This window comes from Calidris pugnax, unplaced genomic scaffold, assembly GCF_001431845.1.
Source record: "Calidris pugnax isolate Ruff unplaced genomic scaffold, ASM143184v1 scaffold24, whole genome shotgun sequence".
Classification (NCBI taxonomy): Eukaryota; Metazoa; Chordata; class Aves; order Charadriiformes; family Scolopacidae; genus Calidris; species Calidris pugnax.
Window position 1 is genome coordinate 37,198,667 of NW_015090922.1, and position 19,273 is coordinate 37,217,939.

At 39.2% G+C, this 19,273-nt stretch overlaps 1 protein-coding gene across 1 annotated transcript in view; it reads right to left on the reverse strand.

The window, feature by feature from the left end:
• SYNE1 (spectrin repeat containing, nuclear envelope 1) overlaps positions 1 to 19,273 on the reverse strand; it is a 315,179-nt gene that overhangs the window by 97,224 nt on the left and 198,682 nt on the right. The window contains exons 88-95 of the mRNA XM_014950654.1: positions 17,852 to 18,034; positions 16,090 to 16,233; positions 12,087 to 12,281; positions 10,878 to 11,018; positions 6,359 to 6,547; positions 5,427 to 5,588; positions 3,607 to 3,801; positions 49 to 222 (exon numbers count right to left, since the gene is read on the reverse strand). Of these exons, the coding sequence (XP_014806140.1) occupies positions 49 to 222; positions 3,607 to 3,801; positions 5,427 to 5,588; positions 6,359 to 6,547; positions 10,878 to 11,018; positions 12,087 to 12,281; positions 16,090 to 16,233; positions 17,852 to 18,034 (1,383 nt within the window). The remainder of the gene's footprint in view (positions 1 to 48; positions 223 to 3,606; positions 3,802 to 5,426; positions 5,589 to 6,358; positions 6,548 to 10,877; positions 11,019 to 12,086; positions 12,282 to 16,089; positions 16,234 to 17,851; positions 18,035 to 19,273) is intronic.

A 19,273-nucleotide genomic window follows, 5' to 3' on the forward strand; every position in this document is an offset into this window, starting at 1 on the left:
GCTGCGACCATCCTGTTCCTCTAAACATTACAGAACTGATAGTTTTACCTGACAGTCTACCAGCTGTGCTTCCATGTCCATAGGTTCCTCAGCTGTAACCAGAGTGGTGTCCAGCGTTGCTCGGGTATTGAGTAACCAGTGGTCAAGTTCATCAGCTTCACAACGGTATCTTTGAAGAGCCTGCTCCTGCCTCTGTTCTTCCAGCTGCTCGTTCAGTTTTTCCTGGAGGTACAAATTATATTTTACTTTTTAAAAGAAATATTTTGCCACAACAGTCACTTTTTAAAAAATTTCTCGTTCTGTCTCTCACAACTTCTATATAGTATTTCTAAGCCATAATAAGCCCTTTCTTTCATAAGTTGGAAACCTTTACAAAATATTATGGCTATCAATCTATGACCATGTTATTCTGGTGACTGAAATTCTTTTTCAGTTCAGTCACTGTATTTCTGCTTTCTTCAGTAGATCTCCGCTATTTCAGCCTTCTGAAGGTGAGGTCTTTTCTGCCTCCTCTTGCTGCTCTCCTTTGGGTTTCCCTCACACAGATTCAGATTGCTGGCATGACAGGGATACTTCAAGGACCCACCAGAGTAAGGGCTGGCCTTTGAGGTAGCCACAGTTGGTAAAGAGAAGGCTGAAGAGCTGTCTACCTTGTCTGACCTCTTGGAGGATCCCTGTGCCTGTGCCATGGGGTGTGGAAGGACATTAAGCTCCAATGGCTGCTGCAGCAACAGCATAGCAGCAGCACAGGCTCCCTGGCTCCATCCGTCAGCTGGTCCATCCATTGGAGAGAAAGGGAGTGATCAGCAAGACTCACTCACCCTTTAATAGTCCCATATGAGTTTGAAAACTGGCTGAATAGAGGGTAGTGATCAGTGGCACAAAGTGAGAGGCCAGTAACAAACCTCAGGTAATTTACTGATGACACAAAATGGGAGGAGTAGCTGATAGAGGGCTGTGCTGCCATCCAGATGGACCCTGACAGGCTGAAGAAATGGGCTGACACAAACCTCATGAAGTTGAGCAAAGGGAACTGCAAAGTCCTGCACCCGGGGAGGAACAACCCCAGACACCAGTATATGCTGAAGACTGACTAGCTGGAAAGCAGCTTGGCACAATAGGACCTGGAGATCCTGTTTGTCTAAGTTGAACATGAGTCAGCAATGGGCTGTTGTGGCAGAAAAGACTAATAGTATCCTGGGCTGCATTAGGAGTGTTGGCTGTAGGTTGAGGGAGGTGATCCTTCCCCTCTACTTAACAATGGTGAGTCCACACCTGGAGTACTGTGTCCAGTTCTGGGCTCTCCAGTCCAAGAGAAATACAGAGCTCTGGAGAGAGTAGAGGGGATTTCAGGAATAAGAAACAGATAGAATGGAATGGTCAGAAGTTACTTAGATATATGAGATACTGTGGAACCTAAGCACGCTGCAAGTGGCATGGAACAAGGGGAAAAGACTGTACTGGATCTGGGTGGGATGGAGTTAACTTCATCACAGCCTGTGCAGTGCTATGCTTTGCAACTGTGGCTAAAACTGTGCTGATAACAGCCAAGTTTTGGCTACTACTGAACAGTGCCTGCACAGCACTAAGGCTTTCTTTCCAACTGCCCCTCACAAAGGCCAGTAGGCTGGGGGTGGGCCAAATGTTGGGAGAGGACACAGCCAGGACAGCTGACAAAATGTTGGCAGAGGACATAGCCAGGACAGCTGACCTGAACTAACCAAAGGATATTCCATGCCATATGAGATCATGCTCAGCTGTAAAAGCTTAGGGAAAGGAGGGGGGGGGGCAGGAATTTGTGGCTATGGCGTTTGCTCTCCCAAGCAGCTGTTATATGTGCTGAGACTCTGGTTTCCAGGAAAGCAGCGAAACATCTGCCTGCTGATGGGGAAGTAGTGAATGACTTCTTGTTTTCCTTCGCTTGCATGCACAGCTTTTCCTTACCCTATGTTAGGTCCCAGTTTCTCACACCCTATTCAGCTGTCATTATCTTGATCCATGAGTCTGTTTGCCTGCCTTCTAATTTTTCCCCATCCCATAGGAGAGGGGAGTGAGGGTGGGTGTTTGGCTGCTGGTCAGGGTCGACCTACCACACTTCTGTAAGGAAATTCAGACCTGTATGTGCAGGACAAAACCCTCACAAGAGTGGTGTTTGTTCAACTTTTCTAAATGCTTAATTTTAATGGGAAAATTAATACTTGCATGTTAGAATAAAGACTAATATTTTTTAAGTGTCTCAATCTAGAGCCAAACAGTTCTCAGGTTCCACTTGTTTAAATTAGGTCCACAGAAAGAACGACATTACCAATCCACACCCTCAACAGCAAAGTATTTTCATTACTTGTTCTATCTGTATTTCTACACTTACATCCCTGCAGTGTTCTGGAAGATTTTATCTGTGAAATCAGAGCTATAAAGCGCACAGGTTAAATTACTGAATATTGTCTGCATACCATACATATTTCTTAGCCAGGATTATTATGAGATACTTGTTCTATTGTATCAAAATAACTGCCAGAATCTTAACCATAGTGAATATTAGTATATTTTACTCATGCTTTACCTTTAAAATTATTAGTTAGAACTTCCTTCTAAGTACTATCAAGAAGTTCGTAAGATCCTGTATCAAGTGCAAGCTATAAATGGTAAGATCGCTATTCTACCTCCAACTCCTTATTTTTACATAAAAGCCATCTTTCTTCAGAGTAGTAAAATGTGGTGCAATTTTTTAAAGAATAACAAAGATATTTTCTCAGGACCCGTTCACTGTCTCAGGTGACTGCACACAACTAATGTAGCTGGTGCACCCTGGACTCCCCTGTAACCCAGGTAGATCCACAGAGCCAGTTCTCACTTAGTCTCTCAGAATGGATTTATACTGGAAATTATGAAGGCAGCAGTTGCTGCGTTTATGAAATCACTCCTGCAGTTCTTAGTAGTACAGAAGTAAAGCTGCCCTGCAATGTTCAGAGTAGCCTCCTTTAACATGACTGCATTTTCTCATTACATTCCTACATGTAAAGGACTTTTTTAACATCACCTTAGTATTAGAAGATTTTTGGTAACACTGATAAACAAAGAAATAAAGGGATGCATCTTCCATGATAAAAGTTTGCATGCAAATCACTGGAAATATGAATGGAGACAATAATGCAACAGTTTGAAAGAGTTATCATTTCTTTCCCCCTTCTTTTGTCTCCCAGTTTGGACAAGTGATTGCTCAAAAATTTACTGTAGATAACATCAATTTTAATACCTGCACTTCATTACTTCTCCTGGGGAGGACAAGGAATACTAAGAGAACCTTTTGAGAAAATGTCAATGTGGGTATTAAAAAAAAACAACAACCCAAACAACTATATAAAATATGACTCCTGCAGTGTAACCTTCTGGTTACTTACGACTTAGGATTAAGATGGGGGGCTCACTAAAAGAAGATCAATAATTTATTAGTGAAAGGAATTGTGAGAAATGAGCAGAACTGAAAATGGCTTTTTAAATTCAATAGTGACTAAGAACTTTAGTAAAAGGGCCGGTCTGCCAAAAGTGGCTCTAAAAATCTGGAATGTGATCCAAAAGCCCCACTCCTAGGGGTTTTTCTTGTACCTCTAATAGTTGTCTTTTTCCTGATGCCTTCATTCGAATTGTGGCCATTCGTTCTGCCAAGACCATGAGAGTGGACTGCAATGCCAGCTGATCAGCAGCTTCTGCATCCAGTGGTTCTGAAACCAGCTCTTGGGCTAACGATGTCTGAAGCTCAGTGATTTCTTCTTGTAGCATTAAAATCTCATCCATCAAAGCCTATTCAGAAATGAAAGCAGAGGAAGTATTTGCTTCATATATCAGTGAAAAGAAATTATCTCGGGAGGTATAGGCTTAATATAAAATTCAAGATGACTGTCCCAAGGGAGCATGAGTAACACAGAGTAGTTCAATATATCATTGTAGGTTTGGTAGAGCCAGAATTCAGGACTGATTCCTGCTTTACTGAAATATGGATATAATTCATTATCTTGAATTTCAAACATATCACCAGAAAGAAGTCAGAATTCAGGACTGATTCCTGCTTTTAGATGCTTAAGCTAGAATCAGGCAACTAATAACTGAAATATGGATTTAATTCATTATCTTGAATTTCAAACATATCATCAGAAAGAATTCTTTTGGAAATATTATACATACAGATTTATTCTTCCAACAATATTTCTGGGGGATATTCTAGTAAATACAGTGAACATAATGAACAAGTAACTAGATGTGTGCTTGGGAGAGAGAAATAGACGCATGAGGAAGCTTCCAGCCTGAAACTTACTAGTTGAACAAAAAACATCCAGCAATATATGTAAATACCCAGAGATTAACTCCATAATGTAAAAGAAGTTCCTATTATCACTCTTATCCTAGAAATCCATTTCTAAAACACCTTCAAAAGGATACTGCATTACCAGTACCTTAGAGCAGATACTTTACTTTCAGGTCTGACAGAATATACACACTGGATGCAGAGGACAGCACGCAGTGCTACAAAAGCCAAATGTTATCCTTTTCAGGTCATGGAGTTCCTACTGAAATGAGAACTGGGCCCATCATATAGTTTCAAGCTATCAGATAAAAGGCTTAGATGACAAATTCCTTTGGAAGAGAATTTTTTGTGTGCTTTGGTTTCTTTGCTTTGTTTAACAAAGCAAAGACTGCATTTAGATCAATTTACAATGCATCAATACTGGTTATGATCTTAGCAAATTTGGGAACATTATAAATAGTCTGATATATGCTATTAGCACTGATGCTCAAGAACAATATGTGTTGGTGTCACTGAACACAATCTTTGACAAAAGATTTTGCTGAAAATTTTGATTGGACAAACTATTATGATTTATTCTGCATTTTAAAAAGGCTCCTTATTAAAAGAAAACCCATTACACAATCTTTAGAACAGCAGGAAGTCCAGAAAGGCAAGATACTCAATTAACAGTGAAGGTTCATAGAACTAATGAATGTTTTTGAGGCATCCAACCATGAAGAACATTATTCTGCATTTTAAAAAGGCTCCTTATTAAAAGAAAACCCATTACACAATCTTTAGAACAGCAGGAAGTCCAGAAAGGCAAGAAACTCAGCTAACAGTGAAGGTTCATACAACTAATGCATGTTTTTGAGGCATCCAACCATGAAGAACGCCACTATCTAAAAAAAGCTATTCTACTTTTTTAAAAGGCCCCTTATTAAAAGAAAACCCATTACATGATCTTTAGAACAGCAGGAAGTCCAGAAAGGCAAGATACTCAATTAACAGTGAAGGTTCATAGAACTAATGAATGTTTTTGAGGCATCCAACCATGAAGAACACCACTATCTAAAAAAAGTGAACTAAATATACACAGGAAATGCACGCTCTCCCTCTGTTTCTCACATCTGAGTTTTACCTGATGTTCAGCCATCTGGCTCTCTGGGCTTTTGGCTGGTTCCAAGCTCTCATTTAGTTTGACCTCAATGGTCTCCATTTTTGTGGATATAGACTGGAGTGTGTCCTGATATCTCTGTTGACGCTCAAGAGCTTCATAGAGGGTGCGCTGCTTTTCACTGATCTGAAGAGGAATGGAAAGTATAAATTCTGACCTCTGATATGGGATTTGCTCTTTCTTTGCTTCTTACATCCTTAGGCTTGTAAGAATAAAACCAAAAACTTGCAACAAGTTTTCAGAAGTATAAATTTTAAAGCAAAATATTCACATAAAAATATTTATCAGTTTAAATATCGTAAGTCAAATCTTAAGTTCTTTGAAAAAAATGGACTTTAATAAGCAGGGGAAACCTAGGCACATGCTCATGCCTTATTTTAGATCTCATGCACTCAAACATGTATGTGCACAATTTGCTAGATGCACACTTCTTAATGTCCCATAATAGCTACTGTGCCTCTGCAAAGAATTAAGATTTATAGCATGTGTTCAAAACTTCGACCATTTTCATACATCACTGAATGATTATGCTGCCCAACTACGTAGAAATGTATTAAGTTAACTTAGTATTCGGAGAAACTGGATTCTTGGGCCTTTTTTGCCCACTCACCCAGCATGAGTAGATTGCTCTGTTATGTTACAGAATATAGTCTGACAATAGTCAGTATTTCTGAAGGCAACTATCGGCCTTTATGACTTTTTTTTTTCTTAATGGAAGTCCATCCTGCATGGGCTTTCAAACAAAGAACAGAGCCAGCGTAAAATAATATCACAACCAACAATTTTTACCATCTGAAAACTAAGAATTGCAGAGAAGAGTATCACTGAGCTAGTTCTTTGCATTTTATTCCTTACAAGCTTGTTGATTATTTTGAACCCTGCTGATGAAGACTTACCACATTTTTCAGTGTTTCCCAAGAACGCTGCAAGTCATCCAATTTGGCGCTAGCAGCTGATTCTAAGCCTGCTTCATAAAACTCCTGGGTGGCTGAAGTGCTGGGTTGAATTTTAGCAGCTTCTGTCTGCAACTGTTCAGCAGATAAGGCCAACTGTTCAGCAGATAAGGCTTGGTAATAAGCAATGTCCTACAAGCACGAAGCATGTTATTGCACTCTCAAAATAGAAGATACTACATAAGAATATCATCCCACATACCGTCCCATTGCATATGTCCATTAAAATGAAATCCACAAAGTCAAAACCACCAGGAAACCTCTGAGCAACACAGTTACTAAATACTTAAGAGTAGTACACTAAATATGGTTTGGAGCTTCTCTATGGTGAAGACTGTGGAAGCATTTTTTTCACGTTCATATTATCTAGGAGGAAACTGTGGACAGACATGGAAAGACCAGGAGGGCAGTGCTACAATTGGGAATGTTGTTTCAACATCATCACACCTACACAGGGGGAACATCACAACAGGCAGCGGTTTATGGTACTGTAGGTGGCAAAGAATACAACTCTAATGAACACTAACACAGAGAAGGCAACAGAAGAACCAAAAAGGAATATGCTGAAGAACTACTCAGTGATGTAAGAAAGAGTATGAAGCTCTATGTTATAGTAAGCCTTCAAACAAACAGGCCCTCTCAACTAACGTGTAAAAGATAGTGGGAAAAGGGACCAAAAGTGCTAAGGAAAGAGGGTAATGTTCAAATTACCATTGAAAATTCAGGGTGGAACTGTTTCTCACTAGAAGTTCTATACTTAGTGTATGGGGATTTCTTCAACTATTGCAGATGGCAATTAAAAAAATCTACGGAAAATGTAAAAAAATATAGATACTGTGTTTCCTTTAAAGTCAGGAAAGCAGACTTGATGACAAGGACTATTTAAAACTGAAACCATGTATGACAATTACCACCATATCTGTTTGGAAGGTGAAAAATGTTGTAACCTTCTTTCTTCACACTTTCCCCAACAGGGAATAGGTAACAGGTCAGCACAGCATTCAGTACTGCGATTTCAGAATTTTTTACTCTGACCACAAGTGATCTTTCCAAGTCACAGAGAAAAATTGCACCAGGGCAAACAACTTCTCATTTTGCCTTGTCTGCAGCTACTCTCCAGCCTTCAAGCTAGTCTTCTCTCAAGGTCAAGAGATAACTTAGGCTTCTGAGACTTCTAAATCATTATTTCCAGAATAAAGGCCTTGGTTTTAAAAGAGGGCAAAGCAATCTCTTTCCTCATTTTTCAAACTAATTTTTGGAGTAACTAACATGGCAGTTTCTTTTTAGTAAGGCTTTAGTGCTGATAGCATGAATCCAGATGTTCTTACACATAACAGATTTTGTTCCAGCTATAAAGGACCTAATACCTCATACCTTCTTTTACGAAAATTAGCCAATGAAAAGTACTCAAGCTTTGCTGTTAGGATGTAGGGGAAAAGGGTGTGTTAAGATTTCAGAAGATAATTAACAAGGGCTGTTGCATCTTCAGTGAGTCTTCACAAGGAAGGAGAAAGAATGATTAAGTAGGCTGTGAACAAGGAGATGGAAAGACATTTAACAGTGACCCAGTGCTGAAGACTTGGATCACAGGATCAGCTGTGACCTCCAAGGCTTTGTATCAGCACTTGAGCTTTTCCATTTTTTCAATTCCATTGCTCTGCAGTATGTGGCTCGAAAGAAGCTTTAAAAGAATGTGCTAAATTTTAATCAAGTATTTTTTGGGGTAAGGGTGAGATGTTTTAGTCCCAGAGGGTTCTCATTCAGTACTGCAGCACAGGTGAAGTGCCTGATTTTGCTAGACATCAAAATGAACTGCATTAAAGGACTGTTATCTATTGCTGAAATATTATACACCATGAAATCCCTCAGCCTTTTAAAAGTTAACATTTTTATAATTGTTCCCCATGCTTCCGAGTTGTTTTTAGAGGAGTTTCAGTACAAAACAAATGACCTGGGAAACTGTGAGCTTATAACAGTGCTAGATCTGTCACTTTCTTGTATTTATAGTCTCTGTTTCTATTTCAATACATAGAATCAATATTTTCACTAATAAGCACTTAGCATTTGTTTTATATTTTCATTACTTGCTAGCAATGTAAAAAATGCACATAGATATCTCAGATCAGACTAGCCACATTTCACCATTAAGAGATGCTAGGAAACCCTGACGAAAGATTGTACATAGAGTATTAGGGATGAATTTAAAACAGTTTTAACACTCAACCTGCCCTCCCAAAACCACCCCCCTTTATATGAGCTTTTAAATTTTTTTCCAAAAAACTAGATTAATGCAATTCTTTGATTTCTAGAGTTCCTGTTCACACATTTTTCTGGTACTTTGCAGGTGATCTTCCTGTGAGAAATTATTTGTCTTAACACTGGCTAATTTTAAAACAGAATATTTCCAAATTAATTTTGCCCAGTCTTTTACCGAATACAAAATATGTTCAACTTACATTTAAACTCCTAATTTGCTATTGTCTAGATATTGTTTTTTTAACCAACCTTCTTTCATGAAGTCTCCCCGGGTATTCATCATGACCAGCACTGGCAGTTTCATAGCTTCTTTAGGTTTAATCTCATGTGAGTGTGAACCTAAGCATTTTGTAAGTAAACCACTGCATTTTGAATGTTCTTCCGCTTACTGTTTAGTACGTGCAGTTCATTTCAACATTAACCACACTCATGAAACCTTAAGCTGTCAGTGCTTTAGATTATTGTAACACCAGCAATTTTATCTCAAAGATCTTCAGCTAAATGAAAGACAGTATTGTTGTTCAATTTTGCTCTGTAAAACACAGGTTCTAAAACTTACATTTTGGTGTCAGCTCATGGGGCAACAGTATTTCACTGGATTTTCCTTATTTTTTGAGTTACTGGAGATATCAATCTTTTTTTTTTCCAGAGAAATGTAATAAACTGGATTTTCCCTATTATTTATTGGAACTCAATATTTTTTTTTTTTTTCATTTTCAGAGAAATGTAATAAACTGACACTGAATTTATTAGAAAACAAGCTGCTCTTGCTCCTTTAACTCTTTCGCTGATTAACCCTGTCATAAGATTTTTGTGCTGAAATATATAGATACCTTCCACATGTAAGTGAATTTTACTGGGAAATTTCTGATTATCTGAAATGACAGAACACTAGAAAAATCATTCTCACTCATTATGTAGCTTTTTAATTACAAAGGTAACTTTATAACTTTATTATCATGAAGATTTTGTCACCATTCTTACTATCTTAGTTTAGTATTCTTTCTTATGTCAGTTCATGAAAATGAACCATTTATATTTAGCAACTTCATCTTTGAAATGAGTGGAAGAAATTAGTAGGCAACTTGCTCGAACTTCTCTATTTCTACTCAGCAATGCAATGAAACACCATTCTACCCTTTATGTCTGCAGTGGTCAACTTTGGAAGCAGCCACAAATTAAAAATCAAACAAACCACCACAAAACCCACTACACGATGAACAGTGTAGTGACTGCTTTTAAGGCTCATTTCTGAACTTCCAAAGCGTAACATTTTATGGGTGTCTTCCTGGGCATCACACCACAAAACCCGCTACACGAGGAATGAAATGTGTTAGTGACTGCTTTTAAGGCGCATTTCTGAGCTTCCAAAGTGTAACATTTTATGGGTGTCTTCCTGGGCATTATGCTCAATGATCTAGTTCCTTGCTCACATTTTAGTCAGTGATGATGTATTAGAAGTGTCAGAGTCCTCAGTTTTCTTTTAAAGATCTAACTTTAGCGATTTCACTGCTCTGCCTCACTAGCACTTAAAATAGACTGTCACTGAAAGTATGGAATGAACAATACATGAAAAAAATACATGGAAGTTAATACTTGAAATGGTTTGCAGTGGAAGTTATCAGACTCTGGCTTCAATGTTACAATGCCAATGGCACCATAAGGTAGACATATATGGACATGATGCAGTGTTTTATTATGGCAGTACAAAATTGCATTTTTTCTCAGAATGCAAGATTCCATTGAGTACCTCTGTGAAAATAACATTAGGTTATAGATAGAAAATTGTAGTGGCATGGAAGAGCTTTGTAATTGTAATTTAAAATTTATTTTTAAAAATAGTGAGTAGCTGTAACACTGAATTTATACGTTTTAAACTCAGAAGTCAACATTTGTATTCATTTTGGACTAGAACCTGAAGGTTATGTATTTTTAAAAATAGTGAATAGCTGTAACACCGAATTTATACATTTTAAAATGTATTTTTAAAAATAGTGAGTAGCTGTAACACTGAATTTATACGTTTTAAACTCAGAAGTCAACATTTGTATTCATTTTGGACTAGAACCTGAAGGTTCAGTTTGGTCAGAGGTTAAGCCTCAGATCCTCGATAAATGTTATCTCAGAGGATTAAATAAACCACCTGTGGAATGGAACCATGCATGTCTCTGAGATAAAAGCTGAATGAATGCCAAGAGGGAGGTACCTGGTTAACAGAAGCATCTGTATTAGCCACAGGTGAGGGAGAGCGACAGGCAGGTGGAGAAGAAATCTCACTGTTGGTTCCCTCCTCCCCAGACTCCTCAGTGACAGGGGAGAGCAGCGTGTGACAGCGACCAGCAGTCATCTGCCACAGGAAAAGCAACCCCAGAGCACAGGAAGAAAATAAGTTACCTCAACTTTGGTTTGACTTGGATTTAGATCAAAACAAGAAAAACAACACATGCCCAGAACTACCGTGACACTATCTAGACGTACTTAACACTATTACATTTACCAGCTTAAAAATATGGTTCAATTAATAGTCTCATTTACTTTTCATACTTCAGTGTGAACATGCTCTACTGTCCCCTAATGAATTTAAAAGAAAACCTATAGCAAGCAACTCAATAATAACAAATTAGGGTTTGCCTAAATGCCTTCTAATAGAATCAGTGCTGCATATGGAAATACTATGGAGAGCTGCAGAAAAATGCAGTATTGGCCTCAGTATCCAGGCCTGGTTAGAACAACAAGGAATTGACTTGCAGGCTAAAATGCACACAATCCAGTAGCAACATATTTTTCTTACTTTCCCAGTGCTGTTATAGAGTGATAAATCCTGAAATCCGCACTCTATTTTCACTCAGACAAAAATCCCAACAGCATCAGCAGTATGTTTGTAATGAGACCCAATTAGAAACAAACAAAAGCAGAGTAACTCAAACATGAGGCCTCTGGCAGTACTTTGTCAGCTTGCATTTCCAACACACTCGCCTGAGAATACAGGAGCATCCTGTCAATTATCACATCAACATTTAAGGCATATTTAAAAATACAGTCTGTAAAACCTATCCACTGCAACATGTTATGAAATAATATTTATTCTGGTTTAATCCTGCAATTCAGTAGTTTCTCAGCGTTTGCTCTTGCGTGCCCATAGGTACGAAAAAGCACTGTATTTGCATCTTATTACAGACAACTTCCACCGGTATTTGTCTGTTAAATAGCTTCATCCTTTATCAACAAGTCTTGAAAACCCATATAAAGCAAAATACAGTAAGGGGAAGCTGCAGCTTGTTTGGTTTGCCTCACTCCAGCCATTTCAAAAGCAGAACGTAGATGTGAGCTGCAGCAATTTGCCACACCGGAGTATTGCAACGATGCAAAAGCAAGCAGCTCAGGCAGACGGTACCCAGACCAATGCATTCCTTACCATAACCACCGAGGGATGAGCGGGGTGTGCTGGAAGCAGGTCTGAATCCAGCTCCTCCATTCCGTCCGAAAGCCCCTCCACTTCTGTCACTGTCAGCAGCATGGTGGCATGTTTTGCCTTCATCGTCAGCATCTTGCACTTCGAATTCAAAGAAGCAATTTGCTCCTGGTATCCCTTGATCTTCTGAGCCAGCTCCTGAGGAAACATTTTTTTATTATTATTATTATTTATAATTTATTTTTTTCCCCCCCAGTAATGCAGAGGCAGCCAATACAGGCCACAGGACCTGCGGCTTTTCAGCTTCCGTGGCGAAGGCGAGCTCTCCCCTCCGAGCCCAGCCAATAACATCCTCCCGCTGCCTCCCCGACACCCCGCACCAGCCGCCGCGCTGCCTGACGAGCAGGATGTTGACAGTGGAAGGAACAAGCCGGGCTGCGTCTGGCTGCACAGCTTACACCGCAGAGCGGAGGGGGCTTTGGAGAGAAAGCAGAAAAGTGCTGCCAAAGGCTCTCGCCCCGCGTGATAACCGCAGAAGGGAGGGAGGGAGGAACCCCCCTCGCCCTTCCATCCAGCCCGAACCTGCCGTGAAGTCTCTAAGCTTCAGACTGCAGCAAAGGGGAACGTCTCTCCTTCTTCCTGCCCTATATTTTTTTTTCCCTCCCTCTCCTATCTCCCTTTATCCAAGGAAGATGAAGCTTCTCCGCAGAGTGCATGCCATGGAAATGAGGTCACAACTGTAAAAAAAATGCCCCATTCAGCTCTCACCAGAAAGAATGAATAGTTCAAGACAATAATTCGCAGGGTCTAACAAGATCAAATGTGATAGGAACAATCGGTCCCATAATAAGATTAAATGCAGACTGGATCACTTTTTGCCAGTGTTTGGATAAACTCTATTTAATCCTGTTTCGGGTTTTGTGTCAGTCTTCGGAATGAAAAGCTGAGCTGCACACAGTACTAAAGCAGAGTATATTTTAAAATATAGTTTTTTATGGCTATGAAACGGTCTATATGCTTGTCCAAATACCATCATAAATTTAAGCTCATAGTGAGATAAGAGAGGAAAGATGGAAATGAATCACCTTAGAAACTAACCTATCTTCTCTCCTACCCTGTACTGCTGTCCAGTTCAGGGTCCAGTTTCAAAAATTTCAATTCATATACTTAAAAAATGGTGGAAAATTTTCACATTTCTGCCAAAGCTATTATTTCTGTCTCCCTAGAGGCGTAGTAACATGACAGAATTTTGATCTGTAAAGTGAAATAATTTGTATAAGATTGCCTGCTAAATCAGTGATTATTAATTCAAATACATATTTCTGCTTTATTTTTACATCTACTTTTATTTCTTCAACCAACAGAAATTTTCATGGAAAAATAGCAACAGAAGTTGCAAGATCTAGTAGGTATAATAGTTAAATAATTATCATAACTTTTAAAAAGTAAATAAGATTGCTGCTTCAGACCAGTAAAATTATAATATTTTTCTGTTATATAAAATTTTCAGGGAACCATTTTCTCAAAATCAAATCAGAACAGTCATAGTGAGGAACACAGAGTTAGAAATGGAAACAGTGCAAAGACTGAGGATGACACTTTACTGCCAGAGTTTCAATTGTACCTGCTCACTGCCTGTCACATTAGCAACAAAAGGAGCTCTCTTGGAGCTTCAAGGCTTACTTTGGAGACCAGGCAAAGTCTCAAGTATCAAACATAAACTAGATCAATCAAAAAACAAACTGCAATCAAATCAAGGCATAACTTTAACGTCTAGCAGCTGGAATAGTTGTCTGCTCTGTTTGGCAAGTACCAGCCATTCACTAATGTTCACTGAATGACATCTCTGGGGCTTGATGGGAAATTATTGTCATTCAATATACTCACTATCCTCCATCAATATGACTGAGATGCAATAGCATTTGTGATATTAATATCCAATGCATTGAGTATCTAACATCCCCCTCTCAACCGAAAACAAAGAAAGGGAAAAGGAGGCAAAAATGTGATCACGAAAAAATTAAAGCAACTTATAATAGCAATGTCCTATGAGATACTACTACCCATTAAAATAATTCACAAGTATGGTGATACTTGCTCACATTCTTATCTGAAAGTCTTAAGAGACACAGTTCAGTCAACATAGTTCTAAAGCGTAAGTAGTTACATACATGCATAGTAATACGAGCTTCCTACAAATCAGGCAGTATTTCCCTTCATAGAATCATAGAATCATTTAGGTTGGAAAAGACCCTTGGGATCATTGAGTCCAACCATCAACCCTACTCTACAAAGTTCTCCCCTACACCATGTCCCCCAACACCACATCTAAACGACTCTTAAACACATCCAGGGATGGTGACTCCACCACCTCCCTGGGCAGCCTGTTCCAATGCCCTACCACTCTTTCTGTGAAAAATTCTTTCCTAATGTCCAGTCTAAACCTACCCTGTTGGAGCTTGAAGCCATTCCCTCTCTTTCTGTCACTAATTACCTGCGAGAAGAGACCAGCACCAACCTCTCTACAGTGTCCTTTCAAGTAGTTGTAGAGAGTTTCTATTTTCTTCCTCTTATTTTAATTCTACATATAGCTACTACAAATGTCCCTTTAAGTTCTTGTTCATGCAGACTTCAGCAGGGAATCTGGTAACTGGTATTTTCTTAATTTCATAACACACGTAACAAATATCTTGACAGACTTGCCTCTTGATGCAGTAAATAATATAGTGTTCAATATATCCCTTTTTTGCTACGCTTTTCCACAGGTATTTAGCAGACAAAATATGAGCCAAAACCACGCATCTTTCAAAACTCCATACCCCTAAACCTGGAAAGTTTGCAAGTATGAAACCTGTCTACTCTGGTTGACCCCAACATGTGCAATAGAGTAAAGCTGTTGCCTTCCTGCAGTCATTTAGAAGAACTCCTGGCTACCAAACTTGTTCAAATGCAAATGAAACTTCAAGCTGCCCCATTTTTAGTTCCTTCCTCTAGCGATATTATCCTGTATCGGTGAAGTCACTTTCCTGCATTTGCTGTTACAGAACATTTGAATAAGGAATAGCAGCATTTCAAATTCAGTACTGAAAAGCTAGAATTGTTTAAGCAAACTGCTCTGCATTTATAATAAGCAACTTTTGTAACAACTGGATAGAAAATGAGGAAGACATATAACATTAGGTTATATTACGTAACAGCACAGACAGCTTCTATCAAAGGTAAAGAAATGGTGCCATCTGGTGCGTATAACATTAGGTTATATTACATAACAGCACTGACAGCTTCTAATTCAAAGGTAAAGAAATGGTGCCATCTGGTGCCAAAAGTGACACACAGAGTTCAGTGGTGCATTTTCTATCCCAAGAAATACACAACAGACAGGGGAAGGTGAAAGGGGCTCAGGAGGTCCAACACCAGCAAAGCAAGAAGGCTGTACAGAGACTATTCTGACTCATTTGAGGGCTGAAGATCAATGAGTTTGAGGGCAGGACTTATAAATCCACAGGACAAAACTCTGCCCATCGATGACTTTAAAAGGAGCCTTTGGAGTCAACGTGTCAGAGTTTTCCTCCAAATCTACTGTGGTTTTCACGTAATTCAATTTCCTTGGTGTTCTTTTACAGAATGTTACTGTCATGGAAATCAGTAAGTACTTTAGGATATATATATATATGAACTAACAGTGATCACCTGACTAACTGCTCGGCATTGACTTCTGGGACAGTCCTCAGTTAAGTACCTATGCTAAGTGTCCCTTAATTATGCAATGCTTTTGCGTGTCACAATGTTTCCTGGAGATTAGGACACATCTAACAGAATAAACAAGTGAACACTCCACACTGTACCAACATCATGAGTTTCCTACCTGGTATTAAGTCTATCTGCTCAACTAGCCTTAAGCAAGTCTGAAAAGCTACTCAGTTAATCTATGACTATTGCTTATGAAAAGTTTTTTGGGTCAGTAAGGTGCCCCTTAGCCCATTTTTTTGCACTTTGGCTCTCCTACCTCATGACGCGAAATCTGGGCCTGGAGCTCCTGAATGTTGCCGGTTGCTATTGGCTTGTCTTGGATCTCACGATGGGCGCTCTCTATCATTTGCTGCAAATGTTTCATTTCTTGCTCATATTGTTCATATTGAACCACTGCTTCCTGGAGAGAGAAAAAAAATATTGAGCCTCTACATGAAAATAAGTATTTACTTAATCCAGGCATGACTGATCTCCCTTCTGAAGTGGAGCAAACTTAATCTATCTGGCACTTGCATCTGGATAAGCAAAGCAGGAATAGAGTCAGGAAGAAGTCCATTCACAAATACTGTGAACTGCAATGAACTCAATGTTTTCTTTTGTTTAACTATTTCCAAAAAACCACATTCACACAACATGATGATATCCAATATAAGAAGGCAGAACTTCTTCTTCCAACAAGTATCTGCACCAAACATATCCACCAAAAGACAGTATTGCCTAGTCTCATGGTTTTACTAGAAAACATTTTGATCTGCTTTTTAACTTCAAGCCTCCGTTTATGAAGTGGAAAGACTATATGAAAGAGTTAGATTTTACAAAAAATACAACTGGGAGAGGATTATGAAGATTGATTCAGACTATTATCCTACCAGTGTGGTATCAGTTCTTTCTATCACAGCTTCACCAGCAGTTTGTTTAACCTGCTTTTAAAACTTTTCAGTGTGAAATTGTATCCGTCCTTGTATTTAAGTATCATTAAGTAACCTTAGTGACTGAAAATCTCTTCTGGTATATAAGTTGCAGCTCTGTAGTTGTACCATAGCTCACTATGTATTTTTCTATCACTAAGTAGCAGGAAAGAAAAGCTTATTCCTGTCTTCTCGCCTGGATGCCGTCCTGAGTGATGTGCTCTGGGCAATCCTGCTGTAGCAGGGGAGTTGGACTAGATGATCTCTAGAGGTCCCTTCCAACTCTGACAATTACGTGATTCTGTGATTCTTCACTGGAAATGTCTTTAACATGTTTAGGTATGAATCCAAACAATCAAATAAAACCTAGTTTCCTTGTATTTGGCAAAGCTTGAAAACGCAAATTTAATAGATGCTTAATGATTCCAAATCAGAAAGCAAATACATATAAATTTTAAATAAAGAGAAAAAACATTCATTATTCTTATCCTTGAAAGCTATTTAATTAACTTGATAGTTTCTATGCAATCATTATAAGCTGTTGATGTTATAATGAGATATTAATTCCATTAACTGACTATAGGTGTTATAAAATTAACTTGCATACAATTGCATATTAGCTATTTGTCTAGATAATCCCAGCAGCATTACAAAAAAACAAAGCAAGACCAAGGAGAGAACAGAGATGAGAGTCTGATGAATAAATCAACAATTAACATAGAATCACAGAATGGTTAGAGTTGGAAGGGACCTTAAAGATCATCGAGTTCCAACCCCCTTGCCATGGGCAGGGACACCTCCCACTAGAGCAGGTTGCTCAAAGCCCCATCCAGCCTGGCCTTGAACACTTCCAGGGATGGGGCATCCACAACTTCGCTGGGCAACCTGTTCCAGTGTCTCACCACCCTCATAGTAAAAAATTTCTTCCTGATATGAATATTAAAACCCCCAAAAACAGTGTGTCAGAAACGACCAAAACTTAGCGGAGAACTTTTTAATGGTACTACACAGAAAAAAAAGGACTGCAGGGAGATATGAAATTCTCTGTTTTCATCTCTCTGGCTCTGTTCAAGTTACTCAGAGCAACTTCTGGGTCGGAGTGGCACTTGCCTGCATGATGTTGCACTGCTGAATGGCGGTGTGCTGCAGGCGGCTGGCCTCCTCCTGCAGCCGCAGGGCACTGTGGCACATGGGCAGGCTGGTCACCACCTCTTCAGGGATCCTCAGGGCGCTCTGACACACTTGTACCGCCTGAACTTTTGGCTTCAGCGACTCCATTTCAGACAACAGGTGCTAGAAACAAAGTCAGTGCCACAATAAGCCAGTTCTGCAGAACTCCCGGAGCATTTCACTCGGCAAAAGAAAAATAACCATGAGTTCAAGCACTAAACCAAACGAATTTGATTTTCCGTTTTCTATATGGAATATAATCAGGACACACTTGGTCTGGAATTGCTCATTCTGAAATAAGCATTCTTTTAAGTATTTGCTAAGCAAATTGCCCGTATAAGAGAAATAAAAATAATTAATGAAAAATCATAGGAGTAACTGTCTAAACCCATAAATATTTCTGTTAAAATGTTTGAAAATAAGCATCTTTACAAAGTCCACAAATCAAAGCAGTATATCTGTTAAAGCAGCAATCATTTATGTATACATATTTTAATGTTAAAATCTGAGTGGAACTCCCTGCTAAGACACAGAAGCATATTTTCAAAGTGGCAAACTAATCCTGTTGTGTTCACAGCCTTCCTTTGAAAATACAAACCATGTCCGAAAATGTTGCTTAAAATTCAAAAGGCAATCAAACAGAAAGAAACACAGCTACACAGAGATCTTCTCCTTTGAGTAATCACACACTGGATGCCTTTGTTAATAGTCTCTATTCTGTTCACAATGTCCATTCAAGCTGCCTGTTCATCTGCATGAGAAGAGTCTAACTGCAATGACTGGAGAATAGATTTGATCTCCATTCTTTTTATCTACATTGGGGAGCTTAATGTATTCACAGATAGAAAAGAAAAACAATTGGAAAAAAAAAAAGGAAAAGGCAAAGTTGATGAAAAGGGTTTTAACACATTAGCAAAAGATTTTAAATTCAATAGATATAAATAAGCTGGGCAACGTACGTGGCAGTCAGCTCCCTTCTCCTATGCCATATGGAGAAAGACAGATAAGTGGGTCTGGAGCTCATACTGATGAGAGGATTTGGTTTGCTCTTTACATCTGTGCCTTCATGACGTACCTAACCAGAGATTTGGTATAATGACCTATCGGTTTGCTTTTTACGTCTGTGCCTTCATGACGTATGGTGGACAACCTAACCAGAGATTTGGTATAATGACCTATTCCTTGGACATCACTGGGGAGGCCTCTCCTCTGGCAGGCCCCATACTGCTGGCAAAGAGTGTCCTTATTGTGCAATGGGCACCCAGAGGCACCCTGGGGGCTGCACCCCAGCCAGGCACTCTCTAAGACCCCCTCTTTGGTCTGACAAAACAGCTGGGCAGGGGCTATAGCTCCCCTCTATGC